General features: G+C 38.8%; 1 protein-coding gene across 1 annotated transcript in view; it reads left to right on the top strand.

The window, feature by feature from the left end:
* Positions 1-22,815, top strand: part of Babam2 (BRISC and BRCA1 A complex member 2) — a 384,291-nt gene that overhangs the window by 20,288 nt on the left and 341,188 nt on the right. The window contains exon 3 of the mRNA XM_051181825.1: positions 14,585-14,661. Within this exon, the coding sequence (XP_051037782.1) occupies positions 14,585-14,661 (77 nt within the window). The remainder of the gene's footprint in view (positions 1-14,584; positions 14,662-22,815) is intronic.

The following is a 22,815-nucleotide window of genomic DNA, read 5'->3' on the forward strand; positions in this document are numbered from 1 at the left end:
CTTGCCCCATTGTATAATTTTAGCTGTTTTGTCAAAAATCAGGTGTTCATAGGTGTGTGGGTTAATATCAGGATTTTCAATTAGATTCCATTGGTCTACCTGTGTATTTTTGTGCCAATACCAGACTGTTTTCAGAACTATAGCTCTGTAGTAGAGCTTAAAGTCAGGAATGGTGATGCATCCTGAAGTTCTTTATTGTATTGTTTTGGCTATCCTGGGTCTTTTGTTTTTCCATATAAAGTTGATTATTATCCTTTCAAGGTCAGTGAAGAATTGTGGTGGGATTTTAATGGGGATTGCATTGAATCTGTACATTGCTTTTGGCAAGATTGCCATTTTTACTGTATTTATCCTACGTATTCAAGAGCAAGGGAGATCTTTCCATTTTCTGGTATCTTCTTTAATTTCTTTCTTTAGAGCCACAAAGTTCTTATTATATAGGTTTTTTTACTTGTTTGGTAAGCGTTACATCAAGATACTTTATGTTGCTTGTGGCTGTTGTAAAGGGTGATGTTTCTCTGATTTCTTTCTCTGTCTCTTTGTCATCTGAAAAAAGTAGGGCTACTGATATTTTTGAGTTTATCTTGTATCCTGCTAGATTGCTGTAGGAGTTCCCTGGTAGAGTTTATTGGGTCGCTTATGTAAACTATCAAATTATCTGCAAATAGAGACAGTTTGACTTCTTCCTTTCCAATTTGGATCCCCTTGATCTCCTTTTGTTGTCTTATAGCTTTAGCTAGAAATTCAAGTACGATATTGAAGAGATATGGAGAGAGAGGGCAGCCTTGTCTTGTTCCTGATTTTAGAGGAATTGGCTTAAGTTTCTCTCCATTCAGTTTGATGTTGGCAGTTGGTTTGCTGTATATTGCTCTTATTATGTTTAGGTATGTTCCTGTTATCCCTGACCTCTCCAAGTCCTTTATCATGAAAGGGTGTTGAATTTTGTCGAAGGCTTTTTCAGCATCTAGGGAGATAATCATATGGTTTTTCTTTTTCAGTTGGTTTATATAGTGGATCACGTTGATAAATTTTTGTATGTTAAACCATCCCTGCAATCCAGGGATGAAGCCTACTTGGTCATGGTGGATGATTTCTCTGATGTATTCTTGAATTCAGTTTGCCAGTATTTCATTGAGTGTTTTTTCACCGATGTTCATCAGGGATATTGGTCTGTAGTTTTCTTTCTTAGCTGTGTCTTTGTGAGGCTTGGGTACCAAGGTTATTGTGGACTCATAAAAAGAGTTTGGCAATGAACCTTCTGTTTCTATTTTGTGGAACAGTTTGAGGAGTATTGGTATTAGGTCTTCCTTGAGTGTCTGGTAGAATTCTGCACTGAATCCATCTGGCCCTGGACTTTTTTTCGTTGGAAGGCTTTTGATGACTGCTTCTATTTCATTGCAGGTTATAGGTCTATTTAAGTTGTTTGTCTGTTCTTGATTTAATTTTGGTAAGTGATAGCTATCCAGAAATTTGTTCATTTCCTTTGAATTTTCAATTTTTGTGGAATACAGATTTTTAAAGTATGACCTGAAAATTATCTGGATTTCCTCTGTGTCTGTTGTTATGTTCCCCTTTTCATTTCTGATTTTGTTAATTTGCATGTTCTCTCTCTGCTTTTTCGTTAATTTGGATAAAGATTTGTCTATCTTGTTGATTTTCTCAAAAAACCCAACTCTTCATTGCATTGATATTTTTGTATTGTTTTCCTGGTTTCTATTTTGTTGATTTTAGCCCTCAAGTTGATTATTTCCTGGGGTCTACTCCTACGGGGTGAGTTCACTTCTCTCTGTTCTAAGGTTTTCAGTTGCACTGTTAATTCTCTTATGTGATTATCCTCTATTTTCTTCATATGGGCACTTAGTGCAATGAACTTCCCTTGTAGCACTGATTTGAAGAAGTCCCATAAGTTCGGGTATGTGGTGTCCTCATCCTCGTTGAATATTAGAAAGTCCTTAATTTCTTTATTTCTTCTTTGACCCAGGTGTGGTTCAATTGCACATTGTTCAGTTTCCATGAGTTTGCAGGTTTTCTGCTATTTGTGTTGTTGTTGAATTCCAACTTTAAAGCATGGTGGTCTGATAAGATACAGGGGACTATTCCTATTCTCTTGTATCTGTTGAGGTTTGTTATGTCACCTAGTATGTGGTCGATTTTAGAGAAGGTCCCATGTGGAGCAGAGAAGAAGGTATATTCTTTTGCCTTTGGATGGAATGTTCTATAGATGTCTAACCCCAGTTGAGACATAACTTCTGTTCTTTTGTTTCTTTGTTGAGTTTCTGATTTGTGGTCCTGTCTAGTGTTGAGAGTGGTATATTGAAGTCTCCCACTATAAGTGTGTGAGGTTTTATATGAGGTTTGAGTTTTAGTAGTGTTTCTTTTACGAATGTGGGTGACTTTGTATTAGGGGCATAGATGTTCAGAACTGAGACTTTGTGTTGATGGATTTCTCCTGCGATGAATACAAAATGACTGTCTTCATCTCTTTTGATTAATTTTGGTTTGAAGTCTAACTTGTTAGATATTAGGATAGCCACACCTGCTTGCTTCTTGGTTCCATTTGATTGGAAAATCTTTTCCCAACCCTTTAACCTGAGGTAATGTCTATCTTTGAAGGTTAGATGTGTTTCTTGTATGCAGCAGAAGGATGGATTCTGTCTTTGTATCCATTCTGTTAGCCTGTGTCTTTTTATAGGTGAGTTAAGACCATTAATGTTGAGGGTGAGTAAGGACCATTGATTTTTGAAGATTTGTTGTTGGCAGTGGTATTGTGAATATATTTGTTCTGCTTTACCCTTTGTTTCTGGTGTATTTGAATTATCTGCTGCCTACATTTTTGTGGGCGTGGTTACCTTCCTTGGGTTGGAGTTTTCCTTCCAATACTTTCTGTAGGGCTGGATTTGTAGATACGTATTGGGAAAATCTGGTTTTGTCATTAAATATGTTGTTCTCTCCATCTATAGTGAGTGAGAGTTTTGCTGGGTATAGTAGCCTGGGCTGGCATCCGTGGTCTCTTAATACTTGTAGAACATCTATCCAGGACCTTCTGGCTTTGAGGGTTTCCATGGAGAAGTCAGGTGTAATTTTGATAGGTCTGCCTTTATATGTTACCTGTCCTTTTTCCTTCGCTGCTCTTAATATTCTTTCTTTATTCTGTATGCTAGGTGTTTTGATTATTATATGTCGAGGGGTCTTTTTTCTTTGGTCCAGCCTATTTGGGGTTCGGTATGCTTCTTGTACTTTCATGGGCATGTCCTTCTTCAGATTGGGGAAGTTTTCCTCAATGATTTTGTTGAATATGTTTTCGGCACCTTTGAGCTGGGCTTCCTCACCTTCCTCTATGCTTATTATTCTTAGGTTTGGCCTTTTCACCGTGTCCCACATTTCCTGGATGTTTTGTATTAAGGATTTGTTGGGTTTATGATTTTCTTTGGTCGATGAATCTATTTCTTCTAGTTTGTCTTATGCCCCTGAGATTCTCTCTTCCATCTCTTGAATTCTGTTGGTTATGCTTGCGTCTGTAGTTCCCGATTTTTTGCCCAGTTTTTCTATTTCCAGCATTCCTTCAGTTTGAGTTGCCTTTATTTTCTCTATTTCAGTTTTCAAGTCTTGAACTGTTTCCTTCACCTGCTTAATTTGTTTTTTTTTTTTTTTGGCTTTCTGTACTTTCTTTACTTTCCTTAAGGGATTTGTTCATTTTTTTTTTTTTTTTTATTTTTTCGTCCATTTCTTTAAGTGATTTTCTCACATCTTCTTTGAGGGCCTCTATCATTTTTATGATGGTAATTTTTAAGTCATTTCCTTCTGCTTCCTCTGCTTTGTTGTTGTGTTCCATTCTAGTTGGGGTAGATTCTCTAGATTCTGGCGGTGTCATGCTTGTCTTTCTGTTGTTAGGTGTTATCTTGTCTTGCTGTCTTTCCATAGCTTCTTCCAGTAGGTGTTGGTGGGGTCTCTCCCTCTCTCTATGGTACTTCCCCAGTGAGCTTATGTGGGTCAGAGGTTCAATATCTGTAGCTCTGGTGGTCCAAGCTCTCTACGAGGTCTCTCCACAGACAGGGGCCCGGGGATGGGGTTAGGGATGAGGATCCAGTAGAAGATGCCAGCAGGAACTCAGAGTGGTCCCGCGTGGATAGGCAGGTCTCCTGTGTTCAGATTCGCTCCGAGAAGTCCCCCGAAGTAGTGTGGACTGTTGGCTCCACCCTCTGTTCCAGTGCTCAACCAGAATGGTGGGACAGTGGGCAGGGTAGGGCACAGAGTGTGTGTGGGGATGCATAAAAATATATCAGAGCTCCAAGGGTGCTCTCTACTGGGACAGGACACAGGAGCAGGGGTGTTCGGGGCCAACCCAGGGAGTTCAGTATTCGTTATATTTTTGTTAAATAAAAAGACCTTTAGGAATTGCCATTGGCGATTTTTCCCCCTGATTTATTTATTCTCATTGTATATATAGTGTTCTGTCTGCACTCCAGAAGAGGGCAGCAGATCTCATTACAGATGGTTGTGAACCACAATGTGGTTGCTGGGAATTTAATTTAGGTCCTCTGGAAGAGCAGCCAGTGCTTTTAACCTCTGAACCACCTCTCCAGTCTCCCATTGGCAAGTTTTTAATGAATATATTAATTATGTGTATCTTTGTATATATTTACATAAGAAACTGAAGGGATTTGTAAATCATGAACATTGTATAGCTAGATTATCATAATTGAAGGGATAATAGGTTTTTGAGCATGAATTCAGGATGTCATAGGCCAATGCTTTATTATTATTGTTATTTTTTATTTTGGAACTGTTCTCAAGCCATACCAAATCCTAGCTAGCATGGAGAGGGGAGGTAGGCTGGAAGTCCCACCCATGGCTGAGGAGCTATTGTCAGCTGAGAGAGGGAGAGTCAGTTCTCTTGAAGAGTATAGGCCCTGGTAAGTTGACCACACTTCAATGAGAGCTCACACATTCAAGAATATATGGGCAGCCCAAACTTGACTTGATGGGTGTAAAAACAACATAAAAAAAGGACACCAAGTTGTGTGGGTAGGGAAGGGCAGGTGGATCTGGGGACATTTAGGAGGATGAGGTGAATATGATCCAAATACTTTGTACAAAATTCTCAAAGAACTAATGAAAATTAAAAAAAAAAAGATATAAAAGCATGGAATTTAAGCTAAGCTGTGCTAGCTTTAGAATTTTTAATGACTTATAGTTCCGTGAATGATGCCAGCATTCATACTGTAAAGTTGAGTGGCTGAGTCCTCAATTAGGTCACCAATCTTCTCACTAGGGACAGAGGTGTTGCATGTGGCGAAAAGGAAGTTGTGTTCGTGCTCTGAGTCATGAGAGTCTCTGGGGATGTGTTTTAGGCAGTGGGCTGTATAGATATTGCTGCCAGCTTAGTAGAGCTAAAAGAGCACTGGGAAATAAATGAATAGTGTTTGTGACTCTTGTGAACAAGCCAGATGAATAGAGAGATTGGGGGGCATCAAAGAAAAACAGTTTATCTTAATATCCTGCAGCCTTCAGCATTTAAAGAATCATCAGTGAATTGTTTCTGAGGGGGTCTTTGATGCAAGAGCAGAGTTGAAAAATTATCTAGTTTCGTACTGATAATGTTGTAATATATCATAAAGACGAATTATTAGAAAAATGAAGTGAAAAAAATGAACCACCAGGCTTGCCTTTATTTATTTATTTATTTCTTATTGGCTCCATCAGACTTAACATTGTTTTTACACATTGCCTTGGAGTTTTAACATTCTTACATGAGTTTCTGTGGATTAGTAACATTTTATATACTAGAGCAGCTCTGTGGATTCCAATTTGAATAGTCCTTTGTTAGAAAGATTTTGCCATTCTGACAGTCCAGAAGTTGTCCTTTATAGAATTTTGTCTTATAATAGAGACAGAACTAGATAAAGCAGTTATTAGAATAGAGACAATACTGGGTAATGTAGTTAGTTTTAAGCAAATATGGTAGCTGATTATAAGTATGAAGACTTCTCATAATTTTAGTAGTTGGCTAAATGAAAACACAGGAGAGCATCATTCTTTGTGCATTTGGATTATGCTAAAGGATTTTGTTTGTATAGAGATAGTGTCTTACTGCAGCCCAGCTTGGCCTCAAACTTGCTATATGAATAGACATGACCTTTGAGTGCTTTAAAAAATGCATTTATTTTATTTTATATGTCTGGGTGTTTTGCCTGCATGATTGTCTGTGCACTGTATGTGTGCCTGGTTCCTGAGGAGGCCAGAAGAGGGCATTAGATCCCTTGGAACTGGGGTTACAGACAATTGTGAGCCACCATGTGAATGCTTGGAATCAATGCCCAGTCCTCTGCAAAAGCAGCCAGTGCTCTTCCCCACTGAGCTGTCTCTCCAGCACTTCAGCTCCTGACCTTGTTTTCAGTTCAGTCTTTCATAAACACTGTATTGAATTGTCTGTATCCATTCAGATTTCCTTTTTTGTAAGAATATCGTAAAGATAGATGGCACACTTAGGTGACTAAGGAAGGAGAATCCCAGGTTTGGACCATCCTGGACTACCAAATAAGATCTTGTCTCAATAAGCCAAAAACCAATAAATAAATAAGATAGATAGACAGATAGATAGATGATAGGTAGATAGATGATCGATAGATAATAGATAGATGATAGGTAGATAGATAGCATATATTGAACTGGTAAGTGTGAGGCACTGTGGAAGTAATCAGCATAAATAAAGCATATGGCTTGAAAATTAATAAGGGAAACAGATCAAAGCTTTGCTAGTTTAGTTACTTCAAAGATGAGTTCCCAGAGCATAGGTAAATACTTGCCCATAAAGACAGAAATTCAAAGAATGTTTATTTTATGAAAGAAAAAGCTCCAGAATTTAAAGTTAGGATGGGTATCCACTTAGGACCTGTTTTGGGTAAAGGGATGAAAATGATCTAAAATGGCTGCAAGAATATTTTTGTTGAAAAATGGCTATTATAAATTTTTTTCTAGTTTTTTAAAAATAATTTTTATTTAAATTAGAAACAATCCCATTTTACATATCAATCTCAGTTCCCTCTCCCTCCCATCTTCCCATGCCCCCCCCCCCCGATCTTCCCATCCTATCCTCCATTCACTCCCCAGGGAAGGTGAGGCCTTCCATGAGGGATCATCAAAATCTGTCAAGTCATTTGGGGTAAGGCCTAGGCCCTCCCCTATGTATCTAGGCTAAGAGAGTATCACTTCATGGGGAATGGGCTCCTGAAGTCTGTTTGTGCACTAGGGATACATCCAGGTTCCACTGCCAGAGGCCCCCTAGACTGCCCAGTCCTCCTGGCTGACACCTATGTGCAGGGGTCCTGGTTTGGTCCTATGTTGGTTCCCCAGCTGTCAGACTGAGGTCCATGAGTTCCCACATGTTCAGGCCAGCTGTTTCTGTGGGTTTTGACCCTTTTGTTCATCACTCCTCCTTCTCTACAGTTGGATTCCAGGAGTTGGGCTCAGTGTTTAGCTGTGGGTGTCTGCTTCTGCTTCTGTCAGCTACTAGATGAAGGCTCTAGAATGGCATATAAGGTAGTCATCAGTCTCATTATAGGGGAAAGGCATTTAAGGTAGCCTCTCCGCTATTGCTTAGATTCCTAGTTGGGGTCATCCTTGTGGATCTCTTTTACACTATTGTGCAGTAGATGTAGGCAAATCACATGTGAGCCGACCTTGGCCTTTATAGCATTTATATGTGTGAGAGTTACCAGCAGTTGCTCTGTGACATTTGTGTGGTTTAAGGTGTTCTGTGGTTTAAGAGTGTGCTGTCCACCCCAGCTTGTTCCAGGAAAGCAGTTCCACAGTCCTTGTTAGCTGTGTGCCAGGATCGCTGCTGGTCAGAACTTCCATGCAATGAACTCGGTCACCTGTTTTGTTTTCGCTTCAGGACAGTCACAGGGAAGTGTTCTACATCCCCTTCTTGACCAGATTCAACTCATTCTGAGAGGCCATTTTCTCAGAGAGACATTGTTGATTACTTGGCTGAAAACAGTGTCTCTGCTCTCTTAAATCTAATTGTGCTTATATTCTTTAACCACTAATTTGGCAATTAATCATGTTAATTGCTTTGTGCCTTGCATCTATTGTTGTCTTGACTTGTTATTTAAATTGTCTTGACTTTATTGTTGTGATGCTTGTGTTCTGATTATAGAACAAGATTCTTGAAAAGAGACGCCTCTCTGTAACTCTCAGAACAGTAATCTCTGAACTTTGCCAATTACCCACCCTGTCTTTGTTTGTTTCAATGGCTATGGCACAGATTTTACACTGGATAATTTGTTAACAGCACAAGTTTGTTTCTTAGAATTCTGGAGGCTGGGGAGTCTAAAGACATAATGCCAGCAGATTGAGTAGCTCTTGAAGGGCCATCTGCATGGATCTCCTCTGTGTATCCTCTCATGGTACAGGACAAAGTGACAAACAGACTTCACAGGCCTCTTTCACAAAGGCACTAGTCCCATTCATAGTGACCTATTTAGCTTCTGCCTCTGAATGTCAATACATTGGGGATTAAATTTTGTCATATGAATTTTGGAGGCATATAATCCTTCAGACTACAGCATAGTCCAAATAATTTGGCTATGGATCTGAATACATGCATTTTATTTAATTATAACATATCTCACATACAAATATATATTTATATATAAAGTAAATCAAATGAAATCTGAATTAAAATGACATAACATGAAATAATCAATACTTATAATTTATATTATTTATAATATGGCATTTTTTGCCAGTCATATTTTGAAAGACAGCTGAAAAATACTAATGGAAGACATGCCAAATTGGCAACATGTGTTGTACTATAGGGCTAGTATCCAGTTATTCAGTAGTTATATGAAAGATTTGGTTGACAGCTACCTGTGTTTATGTTATTAGCATTACATCCATTATAATGGAAAGTGCCAGCATAAAGCATTTGACATTGTGTGAAGCTCATCCTTCCCCCTGGACTCTTGAAGAATTGGGTGGGAAAAAGTTGTGAACATCAGTGTCAGCTTTATTTCATTTAGTGAGGATGAATTTATTCCATATACTTTCTCTCCCCATGATTTTCTTTCTGTGGGTTGCCTGACATGCTCACTTGAACAAAGACTGCTTATCTCTAGCAACTTCTGTACCTGCCACAGAATGGTCAACAAATATTTGTGAATTTTATTTGGAAAAAATAAATGTGTGTCTCTGATCACAAATTTCCAGAAAACTTTCTAGTTCCATAAGTTAAAAATTCTAATACAGAAGAACGAAACATACAAGAGCAGGTTGTTTAAAAAATGATTTACTATTATTGAATAAGGAAATGTGGGCTTGTACGTGTATGGTTGCTGTGCTAATCTAATGACCAGAGCGGACAATATGCAAATATTATCTTCAGATAACAAAGTTTTATTTTTCCTTTCCAGCTTTTGGGCTCTCTTTCTGCCTTGTTTCTCTGTCTTGCCTAGGATACCTTGTACCCTGGAGAACACAGTGGTGTGAGCAGACATCTTCATCTCCTTGCCTCAGAGGGGAGAATATTTTGTTATTAAATTTGATGTTGGTGTAGATTTGTTTTTTTTTTTGTAGGGGCCTCTTTATGAAATTAAAGTTACTCCTTTTTATTCTCAGTTTACAGAGATTTTGAAAATCGTAATTGTTTGATTTTATCAGTTACTCTGTACTTATTGAGATTATTTACTTTTTCTTTATTGTGTTAATGGAGGGAATCACCTATGCTTATTAGAAAGGGATTAGCAGTCAGTGAGTTTAGCATCTGTCCCAAGAAATTAAAGGGCTTCCTTGTTACTTTTTTTTTTTCTTTTTTGAGGCCAGGTCTTCATGTAGTCATGGCTGTCCTGGAACTTGATGTGTATATCAGGCTGCCCTTGAACTTACTGAGAGACAGAGATCCACTTGCCTCTGCCTCCGAGTGCTGGGATTAAAGGCACCATGCACTTCCTTGTTATAAATTAAAAGGAATATTTGAGCCTATCCTTCTTACTAGAATCACATTGCAATTTAAATTTGACTTTTGTCAGAGGAATAACAACCAACATTTTATATTCCATTTTCTAAGGTAGAGTTGAAATTTATCATTTACAAATGGAGATATTACATAAAAGCTGGGGATATTAGTTGATGCCACACAAATTGGCAAACACATTTTCTTGAGTATTTCAATTTTGTGATGTTTAAAAAACCTTTTGGGATGAGTCACTTATTTTGGTAATGGTTATTTGATATTCTATTATAGGAATTAAATGCATAATTTTCTAGTGGGTTCTAGAAATACCTTTTAGATTTTAGTGATACAGAGATGTACATGTGGTGTGTCAGGAAAATCATGTTATTAAGTGGGTAGTACCATTTCCCTGGAGAACAGTGTAAGAGATTTACTGTAGTATAATGTTGCTACTTTCTTCTTACCAGTTTTAATTCCTGGGTTTCCTTTGAGGAGGAGTGTACGACTTTACCTTGTGGGGTTTGATTTAGTTGGCTGTATGTGCAGTAATTGTATTAAGGACTGAGTCCTAGAATTTGATTTGAATGCCTTTGCATTTTGTAGATTATTTAGGTAGATGTTAAGATGTGAGCCAGTCTGGGTACCATGATCATTTTGAAACTAATTTAGTCTGAGTAAAAGTATTGATGTTTGACTTAATTCTGAAAAGAACAAAAACACTCCATTCTGTGAAATGAAAAATGGGATGAGTATCAGCTAACAGTTACTCACTGCAGCATGTGGCTCGAGTTGTTTACACGGCAATTATTGGTCTTGGAGACTATTTCATTTCACTGTCACCTGTTCTTTAAGGTTGCCAAAGCTGAAGGCTTCTGTCTCAGCGGATGTTAAGTGTTGTTGGTGAAGCACAAACGTCATTATCACGAAAACAGGAAGCTATGTAGGAGAACATGCCAAATGGTGAATTAATAGTCAGGGTAAAGGAAACTGACGCACTTTCAGGGAAGGAACCCTAAATTCATCTATTTTCTCCTGCTTAGGTGGCTTAACAAACAGAAAAGGCCAAACTCACTGCTTCTTTTCAGACAGTATTGAATTAAGTAGGGCTAGCCTTAAGCCAGCATGTTTTCTTGTATTTTGCATTGTCTTAGAAATGTTGATGTTCTAAAGATTGTGAGATGCCTACATGGAACTTGATTAACCTGTATTAGTGTTTGGCCAACTAAAATCCTGTGAAGTACAATAAAATCGACCATTTTCTCATTTTGTACCTTAATAATTTGGATAATTTCTCAATAAATAGGAATAGATATTTTAAAGAGGAATCAAATAAAAATTACTTTCCATCATTTTTTGGCTTTTCATGAATAATCTGCTAAATAAATCAAGAGTATCAGCATTGTAGATCTCAAGAATCTACAATGAACTTTATTCTCTTTTATGTTTGGTTGATGTGTGCACAGACAGTTCTTATGCATATTTATAAGTGATTTTCATTAATGCACATTGTAGAACTTTTGTTATTATTTAGTTAACATACAAAGTAATGTTTTTTTTGTACTTTTGTCATATATTTTTTAACTGAAAAATTATGTGTGTGTATATACATGTGCATATGTGTGGGTGCGAGTATGCCACAGGGCATGTGGGAGTCACAGGACAACCTTGAAGAGATGGTATCTATTATGTGCAGTAGGCTGGCAGGCTTTGTGACAAGATAGCCTGAGCTATTGTGGCAGTCCTTATACACATACATTATTATACTTGGTTCTCATCTCCTTTTCCCCTCTCTCCATTTGCTGATCAAAACATCAGCATTTGGTTTGCTTTGCTGGTATTTTGTTAGTAAAATATCACTTTTTAAAACTGTGGACTTTATCTTTTCATTAATTCTAGCGGTCACTACTTTAATTGAGAGATGGTTTAGTGCAGTAATTTGTAAAGTGGGCTCTGTGGTCAGACATCTTGGGGTCTGGATTGTAACTGTCACTTCCTAGCAACTTATTTACATATCACTCAGGGGGTCCACTCACTTCTTTTGTAAATGGGAATGGTAATTGTGGCCAAATTAGAAGGTTGCCACCAAATGGAGCTAGTTTAATTCCAGGATGTAGAATAATAGTTGACACTTAACGCATGCCCAATGAATGCCAGAAAATATTAAGCAATGATTTAAAGTTTAAATTCTGGGCTTAGTGTTTGACCCTTCTAAGGGAGGATCTTCCACAATAATCCCACAATGCTCTTCTCAAGATGGGATGAGAGCATCTCCTGGTGCCAGCAAGTCAACAGTTTTTTTTTTTTTTTTTTTAAATCAGGGAATAATCACAAGGCTTATTCCTTCCTTTTTTTTTTTTTTTTTTAAAAGACAGAGTCTCTCAATGTAGCTTGGGCATCCTGTCTATGTCAATCACTCAGGCTTCAAACTCACAGGAATCTGCCTTTCTCTGCCTCCCAAATACTCAGATTAAAGGCATACATCACCATGCCTGACTCATTCAGCAAATCCTTATCTTTATGCATGCTGGTTGGAATGCCCACCTAATGCACACAGTGTCCTCCCTGGACACGATTTCTAACCCCAGTGCCCTCTCTTGAGCTTCAGTGACAATTTTTGAATTGTGATTATTGGTACACATGAAGAGTTTGTCTTTGTTGGGTGCCTAGCACTGTATTGACACCAGAGTCCTCCAATTGTATTGAGAAAACAAGGCATGGCTAAACAGATAAGAACAATTCTAGGAGTCATGTCGATTAGATGGGACTGTAAAAGTGAGGGTATGAGAAGCTTATGCTGAACATTCTCTTGTGTAAATTGTTAACGGCAAAAGTTTCTGAAATAAAGTAATAGAAAAAGTAGTAGAAAAAAACTACCTCTTTTGATGTTACCAAGAATTCTCACTTGAGAGCTGTCGAGGTAGCTCAGTGGTAAAGGTATTTGCTGTGAAACTTGACAGGAGTCCAATCCCTGGGGCTTACAGCAAGAAGGAGAGAATCAACTCCTACAAGTTGTTCTCTGACCTCTACATGTGTGCCATGGCAAACCTGAGTGCATGTGCATACACACACAATAAAAACATAATTTTAGGGAAAAAATGGATTTCCAGTTGTAATTCCTACTTTCAGATTTGTAGAATTGATCTCTCTATTCTGGTTTTTCATATGTTAAATTTTAACACATTTCCGGTTTTTGGAGATGAGGTGCAATGTGTAAAAGATACATTTCACAGCAAGGGTCTTTATCAAAAACTGCCTTTTCTTTTGTCATAGCTGTATTTAGTTCAGTGCTCAGTTTATTTAAGTGAGAGTTACTGAGCATTGATTACTCCACGCATTAGGAACACCAAGCAGATAGACAGTCAAAGTCTACAATCTGTTGGTATTTCAGTTCCGGTGATGATGAAACAGTAATAAATAAGACAGAGACATGAAGAAAACAAAAATAACAGGGTGCTGTGATAAAGCAGCTGCTGCTTCTCACTGGTAAATCAAGGAGACCTCTGGAGGAGATGAAATCAAAGCCTCAGTAGCATGGAGGGTCAAGCAAAGTCCTGAGACACACAGTCCAGGCAGGGGACAGCACATGCAAAGGCACAAAAGCAATAGGCTGATACATCCAAGGAGGATGTCTGGCCTGTGCAGATGGGTCAAAGTGAACAAGGACAAGGAGAGTAAAAGATGATGACAATCATCTGCAAGTGGCGGCATTCGAGTTGGTTTTTCCATTAGGCCCAAAGGATGATTTTAACCAGAAGAGTCTTCTTTATCGAACCAGTTCCATGTTTTTAAAAGACTGCTGCTTCTATAGGGTAGAACAAATAATGTGGGGAATAAACTGAGATAGTTGGGCATGGTTGTACCGAGCTGGAATCCACCTGGAGTTCCTCCATCGACTTCCTATGTGTATTTTACTCAGTTGGATCTGGGCTATGTTCATGCAGTTGAAGCTCTGACTTGTAAGGTCCTGAGACACCTTACAAAATAAGCACATAAGAAAAGCAGAGGCTATTGTCAAACCTTGTAAAGTCATAGATTTCTAAAACTCCCAAATGCTGAGACCTGGCTGACTGACTCATCCCCATATTTTGCATTTGCATTTTATCTGAAATCAAGTACCATGCGTCGTGCTTTCCTGCAGATGAATGGTTCAGTGTGCCAGATCTAGAGAAAGCATCGTACCTTTGAAGGAAGAAAGAAAACCATCTGCCACTAGAAAAAGGCCAAAAGTGGGCTCTTTTTTTGTAAGAACAAAGTGAAAGCTAAGAATCTATGTTTAAAATATGACTATAAAATTTCTCTGCATTTCCAGTTCTTGGCTCCAAGGACTAGAGACCTGTTTTGGATGATATACGTGGTTTTAAAAGTCAAGATAGACTTGAAGTACTTGAAGCACTTCATGTTTGTTGTTAGAAAGCATACAGGTTTTATTGTGAGATACATAATTTGTCTCAGATCAAGCCTTGTTCATTTATTGTCTTAGACTTCATGACCAGTAAAAGCCTCCATTTTCTTCTTTAAGCTTTTTGCATATAAGAAGTAGTTTTTATTTGCTTTATTAAGTGTCATAAATATGTGGGCTTTTCAGTTTTGTTCTTACAAATCTTTTTCCCTCCCCCTGGATTTCTTAAGCTGTACATCATTGACTCCTGGGCCCAACTGTGACCGCTTCAAACTGCACATACCGTATGCTGGAGAGACATTAAAATGTGAGTAAATGATGATTATTGTACTCAAAATATAGAACCAGTGCTAATGAAGTTGTGGTTCAGTTTTTATTTCCAGATGTTCAGAGTGTTCAGAGCGATTTCTGATAATGCCCTCTAGTAGTTTGTTATCTGCCATCCTGTCCTGGTTGTGTTTAAAGTGAGGCAGCCAGCAGGGATTCCATTGCAGTGGAATAGGCCTGCCTGCATAGAAACTTTAATTTTGAAGCAGGCAAGCATAACAGTGCTTCTTTTTTTTTGGGGGGGGGGAGTCCTAAGATAATACCTCAGTAAAGGGGCTCATTGCTTTGTGCCTGCAAAGTGGTTCAGTGGGTACAGGTGCCTGGCATCAATCCAGACCACCCGTGTTTGGTCCTGGCTCCATATGGCAGGAGAGAAGTAACCCTGCAGGCCATTCTCTTATTTTCACATGTGTGCTGTGGTTCCCCCTGTCCCTAAAGTAAATAACAGTGTAAAAAAAGGAAAAGATGCACCCTTAAAAATACCTATTTAGTAATAGTTTTTTTTTTAGGTAAGAATGGCTGATGGCCCCACTCCTGTCAAAATCCATTGTCATAATTCTGTCTCTAAGACTCTGTGCATGGACTATGTGTTGTCAACATGCTATAACCTTTATAGTGAGAGTCTGAAATGCAAATAGCCTGCAAGGGCCAAACTGATACAGGAAAGCAGACTAAGTGTGGCAGCTTGGGATGCCCTGTCTCTGAGGATACTGCTTCTATTGCCTCAGAAGGTGGAGGTCAGAAATTTTACATGATTTTTTTTTTTCCTTAAAATTGGTTTTAGATGTTGGCTACTTTTCAAAAATTAAGGAGATACATTGTTCAGGTTAAATTGAGTATGTGTGAAGAGTGGCCTGAGTTTCTGTACTCTATGCTTCCAACATTGCCTGGATGATGCACAAGGTACATCCCAGGGATTCAGGCCAGCATCTGCAGCATCTGTCTGTGCTGTATTAGCCCATCTCTGTCATCAGCACAGTACTGAAGCTCTCGTCTACTGTGAATGTGATAATAGCTCTGCTTTGTTAGTGTCAGTAATTGCACCCAGTGTTTTCTCTCTCAGACCTATTCTTGAGAACAGGGCATTCAAATCTATCTGTTCTTAAAAAAGGAGGAATAAAAGATCTTAGAGACCAGATGGATAGGTGAATGAGATGGCACAGGCCATAAAGTGCTTTGAAGGTAAAAGGACCTGAGCTTGATCCCCAGAACCCAGGCTGAGAAAAGCTGTGAAGGGAGGGACACATGCTTATAATCCCAGTGTTGGAGAGTGAGACAAATACATCTCTGGGGCTTATGGTCAGTCAGCTTAGCTTACTTGGTAAGTACCAGACCAATGAGGGACCTAGTCCCAGAATACAAAGTGGATGGTGTCTGAGGAGTGAAAGTTGTCCTCTGGCCTCCACAAGCACTTGTGTGTTTGCTCTTGTACTTGCACGTATGTGTGCACCTACACACACACACACACACACACACACACACACACACACACACAGACAGATGGGATGGGTGGATAAACTGTATATTTTGGACTATTCACTGCATTCTAATTTACTAAATGCAGCATTAAATGAGACATTTAGGACAAAGTGACCTCTTTTTTTTCCCCCCAAGACAGCATTTCTCTCTGTAACAGCCCTAGCTGGCCTGGAGCTTGCTCTGTAGACCAGGCTGGCCTTGAACTCACAGAGATCTGCCTGTCTCTGCCTCCCGAGTGGTGGGACTAAAGATGTGCGCCACCACCACCTAGCTACAAGGTGACCTGTTAACTTTGCATTATTAGACCATTCTCAGGAAACTACAAATGCACAAAAAAAAAAAAAAAAAAATTTGCCTGTGTGAAGATTGCTACTTTTCCCCCCCCAAAGGAATTGTTAACTAAATTTAAAAGAAATGATGAAATTAAGTCACTCATGTGAATGAAATAGAGAAAGTACTGAAATTACAAATATCAGGAAGCCTTGGTCCACTGTCCCACATTCCCCTCCCACTCCCGTTTTCTGAGGAAGCCATCATTTTAAGAAGTGGTTTCAGTTTAGTCCTTCTGAGGATTTCCATTTTCTCTCAGTAATATGCTTTTGCCTGCTTCCTGACTGGCCAGCTTTAGATGTTATCTTTTGACTTCCGGCCCTGATACAGAAGCATTAGCCTATTTTCACCATCCCCTTATCTTCCTCTCCCTCTTTAATGTAAGTATATCACCATTATTGGTTCCTCTGCCATTTACCTTGTAGCTTTAAAACTTTGTACTTTTTTCTCATTCTAGGGATCAAATTCAGGGCCTTACAAAGGCTAGAGAAAAGCTTTTCCACGGATCAACATCCGTAGCATCCCCCCTTTTTCTCACCCCCCCCAGGGTCACTTTAAATGCTGCATCATACAATTAAATGAAGAGTCCTAAAAATTCTTGGTAAGTGCGTGACTCAGCCTTTTTATCAGCTAGGATGATCTCTCTGCAGTAATGATGAATGCTTCGGTTATCTGGATTCCCATGAACCACAGATAATGTCTTTTGGCTTCACACTTCACAGGATAAGAACATTAGTCCCTGCTTCTTTCTTTTTTCCTGCACTGCTTTCATTTATCTTCTGTTTTCTTCCTTTGCATTTTCATGATTAACAATTTGTTGTCTATAAGATCTCCAGGGCATTGTTCATAAATTGCACAATGGCTCTGTGGGCCTGCTCCTGCATTTATTATCCTTAGATTTTACCTTGTTTTGTAGGTTTGTATATTAAAGATTCCATATGTTCTGGAAGATTTCTTAGGAAACAGGTCACTTGCTTAGGTTACTGGAACCTAGGTTCAAATAACCTGCGACAGAGTTTGTTCTTCCCTGTTCTGCTTATACCTTTCCTACATCTCTGCCCAACATTTTTTATTACCTCCATTACAATTAGGTTTCTTGCTTAAGAGCTCTTCTCTGTTTCTCTTTCAGGTGTCTTGTTCTTATGTTATGAGTGCAGTATCTGATATGGTCTTTCAAAGAACAAAAATTAGTGATCTAAGAAATGCTTTTGGGACCAGTGAGATGGGGCAACAGGTAAAGGTGCTTGCTGACAAGGCTGATGACCTGAGTTCAGTTCCTGGGACCTGCTTGGTGAAGTCCAGAACTCTTCTAATTTCTTTCTGTGCTGTGATCAAACACTCCGATCAAAGGCCCTCCTGGATCAGTTAATAGTCAAGACAGTACCATGCCAGTAGGTCAGTCTGTTCTAGGCAATTCCTCAATCAAGGCTTTCCTCTTGGATGACTTTAGGCTGCAATTAAAACTAACAAGGGGGATGAAGAGATGGCTCAGCAGTTAATAACACAAACTGTTCTTGTAGATGATCTCAGTTTAGTCCCTAGAACCAATGTTAGGTAGCTCACAACTGTAAGTCCAGCTCCATGAGATCTGATTCTTCTGGGCTGAGAAGGCACCTGCACTTACATGTACATATACTTACATTGTATAGTTGCAATTGAAAATGAAATAAATCTTTAGAACAAGATGAAACCAAAAAACCAGCTTAACCAGTTCAAGAACTGACTCCCACAAGTGCTTCTCTGAACTCCAAATGCATGCTGCATGTACATACAATCACACACAGAGAAAAATAAATGTAACAAAAGAAAAAAAACTTTTTTTCTTCCTTTTCTTTTTTTCTTTTCTCTCTCTCTCTCTCTTGTTTTTTTTTTTTTTATTATTTTGAGACAGGGTTTCTCTGTGTTGCTGTTGTGGCTGTCCTGGGACTCATTTATAGACCAGGCTGGCCTTGAACTAATAGAAATCCACCTTCCTCTGCGTCCTGTGTGCTGGGATTAAAGGTGTGTGCCTCCACTGCCCAACAAGTAAAATATGTTTTTTAAATGTTTTCTTTTTACCATCATTATTTTAATATCCACGTGGAGCATATTTTATATCTTCATTTCTCTTTCTGTTATTATAGAGCAGTGATTCTCAACCTTCCTAATGCTATGACCCTTTAATACAGTTCCTTATGTTGTGGTGACCCCCAACCATAAAATTATTTTTTTTTTTTTTTTGCTACTTTGGAACTGTAACTTTGCTACTGTTATGAGTTGTAATGTAAATATCTGTGTTTCCAATAGTCTTGGGTGACTCCTGTGAAAGAGTCATTTGTTCCCTAAAGGGATCATGATCCACAGGTTGAGAATCACTATTCTATGGGCTTTCCTCAAATAAAAATCATCATGTATATTTAAGATAGTAGAAAAATCTTGTGTAGGGCTTCTAGATAGTTGAACAGAACCCATAAAGTGTATAAGTGCATGGTGGGACAGCTCTTAGTGTGTGTGGAGAGTACCCTGAATGTCCTATTTCGAAGTCTAGCTATCATCAAAATAGTTTTTATTCTTTTTCAAAAGTGAACTTCCTGTATTTTTTCTCTTTCCTGGAGTACACACTTGACCATCGTTAGGCAGGAAGATGTATGGACTGTTCCCTGAGGAGCTTTTAGTTCATCTCCCTGTTCATAGTCCTGTGTCTCATTCTTTCGTCTCCTCACACTGGATATCTGGAAGGACGATGGCTTCTTTCCCATCAGTCATGTCCTCAGATTACTGTGTGAGACAACCAGAACTTGTTAATAAGCACCAGTTTCTGGCTGCATTCTGTCTTCCAGAAATTTGTTGAGATTTCCCATCTACTAATTGCTATTTTCTTCTCTTCATTGTCTCCTTCCTTGAGTTTTGTATTTTTATCTATTTTTTTACTTTGATTAATGGGAGGAGGGGTTAGAAGGAAGAATAAATATATAGTCAGTCTTTTTTAGTGTGTGAATTTGTTATACTATGATATATTTGCTGATGCCATGCATTTGCTCACAATGTAAGATTTTCACATGAAACCTGACATTCGTCATATATTAGGTGTATTCTATCAAACTGTTGTTTGATGTCATTATACACTAAAGACTTATTTAGCCTATTGTATGTTCTATAATAAATGAATAGGTGACATTTAGATAAATCTTTTTTTCTTTCAAATTTCTTATTTTATATACCAATCACAGTTTCCCCTCCCTCTTCTCCTCTCATTCCCCCTTTCTATCTGCACCACCATCAACAGATCCTGGCATCTCAAGTTGAGGCAGGACCAACCCCCCCCCCCCAACAAGGCTGAGCAAGGCATCCCGTCATAGGGAATGGGTTCTAAAGAGCCAGCTCATGAGCTAGGGACAGATCCTAGTCCCACTGCTAGGGGCCCTACAAATAAGACCACACTACACCCTTATGAAGAGGCCTAGGTCACCCTTATGAAGAGGCCTAGGTCACCCTTATGAAGAGGCCTAGGTCACCCTTATGAAGAGGCCTAGGTCACCCTTATGAAGAGGCCTAGGTCAGTTCCACACAGGTTCCCTAGCTGTTGGTCTAGAGTCTATTAGCTTCCATGATTTCAGGTCAGTGGGTCTCCCCATCATGCTCTTGATCCCAACTTGCTCATATAATCCCTCCCCATCTCTTTGAGCTTGGCCCAGGCGTGGCTGTGGACCTCTGCATCTGCTTTTATCAGTTACTGGATATAGTTTCTATGATGATGGCTAGGGTAGTCACTGAACTGATTATAGGAGAAGGTGAGTTCAAACACCTGCTCTACTATTGATAGGAGTCTTAGCTGGGGTCATCCTTGTGGATTCCTGGGAGTTTCTCTAGCACTAGGTTTCTGACTAACCCCATAATAGTCCCCTCTATCAGGATATCTCTTTCATTGCTCTCCTTCTCCATCCCTTTCCCAACTCTACAATCCTGATTCCTCTTGTTCTCATTCTCCATCCCCTCCTTTCTGTAATCCCACCCACCCATAGTTTACTATTGGATAAATTGTAATACTAAGACCCTAGACTTTAGCAGCCCATAGCCAAATAAATGGGAAGAAATTATCAGCGTGAAAACTGACCTAAGCCCTCTTCATGAGGGTGACAGACAGTTGAGTAGATTGGTCTTATTTGTGGGGCCCCTAGCAATGGGACTAGGATCTGTCCCTAGCTCAGCTCCAGGTGCTTGTGAGCTGCCTGACATGGAAGCTGGGAACCGAACTTGGATCCTCTGCAAAAGCAGTATGTATTCTTTACCACTTACCATCTCTCTAGTCCTGGGAATTTGTTTTTGTAAGATCTGTTGAAAATGCAGTAGACTTATCAAAAAAATCAATGTACCCTTAAAGCATGTCGCCAAGGAGAGAGAATGGTTTGAGCTATCATTACTGGTCAGTATTGAGTGTTGAATGCATGAGCAGATACATGAATTCATGAATCATAGCTCTCAGATATGTATTGGTCACAGTGTTAGAGAGAATATGGTATTTTGTTCCTTGTGCCTGCCTTGGTCTTTACAGGTTATTTATTATACAAGGAGTTGTTTATTGGAACATTGCTATTTTTCCCACTTGCAAACATAAATTTGTTTCTGTCAATGCTTCCAAGAACAAGGTTATTTTGTTTTGTATGATATTTAAGCCATGGTCATTAAGCTTCCTTTCTTTGTACCTTTACTGAAAACTATTTCCAAATGAATTCTGTTTATAATATTGAAAAAATTAAAATCACCCCTTTGTGTGTGTGCATTTGTGCATGCGTGTGTGTCCATAACCTTTCATTTGCTATGGTGTGCGTGTGGAGACCAGAGTCCAGACTGCCCTTGGGAGTTCTTTCTTCCATCATGTTGGCCTGAGGATTGAACTTGGATCGTCAGACTCTGTGGCTGTCACCACTGTGACCTATCTTGCCAGCCCATCTGCTATAAGCTCTTGTAAACCCTTCCAGGAGGTGGTGGGCGGATAGTGGTAGTAATGTGGGGCAATTAGATCTTCCATTAACATCAATAATTATAGAAGTTCCACTATGTGCATAACTTGAAAGTCATGGGGTGGGTTTCCTGGGTTCATTTGTTATAAAGAACGAGCCATTTGTGGTAGCCATACATTTTTAAAGAACCAGTTTTTCCCTCTTAGAGAGACTTAGCATTTGTTCCTACTTGAGCAAATTTTGTAACTTTATGTTTATTATAACAAGAGATATATTGTCATAGTAGTTAATTATTACAAGATTTGTCATTAAATTCAACTTTTTATAGCCTATGTAATATTTATCTTTAAATGAACATAAGTGTAATTTGCTCAAATAAATATATTTATATTTGTGAGTTTCTATAGTTTCACAGTCTTTGGAAAGCAACTATGATAGTAAACATAAAAGCTCTTTGCTTTTTAAAAGATTATTTTGTGTATGAGTGTTTTGTATGCATGTATGTCTATGCACCATATGCATGTCTGGTACCTACAGAGGCTGGAAGTGGGCATTGGATCCCATGGCGCTGGAGACAGTTGTGAGCTCCTATGTGGGTGCTGGGAATTAAACCTGAGTCCTATGGAAGAGGAGCCAGTCTCTTAACCATGAGCATCTTCCCAGCCCAAAGCTCTTTGCTTTTAAAGAAATAAACCTAAAATGAATCTTAAGTTTATGCTAAGAGAAAGTGAGTAAGAACAGAATTAGATTACATCATATGATAAATAGTAGCTAAATCTTTACTTTCTCATTTTTTACCTCCCCTGGGCAAAGGGTAATAACAAACTCAGTGCTTTTTCAGACTTAAAACTTCTGTATAGCTGAGCAGTGGTTGTGCATATTTTTAATCCCAGCACTCTGGAGGCAGAGGCAGGTGGATCTCAGTGAGTTTGATGCCAGTCTGGTCTACAAAGTGAGTTTCAGGACAGGGCCAGGGCTGTTACACAGAGAAACCTTGTCTCAAAAAAACAAAAACAAACAACCAACCCTTCCCAAAACCTTTTGTATAAATAACCTCTTTATGTAAAGTTTTTACATTAAATTTTATCGAAAACTTGTATACACTTTAAAATATAATTTTAGCCAAGGCTAAATCAAATTATTTGGGATTTATAGTAACTTATAAGTTTAAACTCAGTGAACTGAGCCTGCTTTGTTTACTAAATTGTACCTTTAGCTCCTTGCACAGCAGATATTCAATTAAGTACTGTGAAAGGAGTGGGTAGAATGCATACATGAACATAGGAGTTGTGAATCATAGTGCTTAGATATGTGTTGGTCACAGTGTTACAGAGAATATGGCATTCTGTTTCCTGTGTTTGCCTTGTACCAGCAGACATGCAGTC

The sequence above is a fragment of the Phodopus roborovskii genome, unplaced genomic scaffold, assembly GCF_943737965.1.
Source record: "Phodopus roborovskii unplaced genomic scaffold, PHOROB, whole genome shotgun sequence".
Classification (NCBI taxonomy): domain Eukaryota; kingdom Metazoa; phylum Chordata; class Mammalia; order Rodentia; family Cricetidae; genus Phodopus; species Phodopus roborovskii.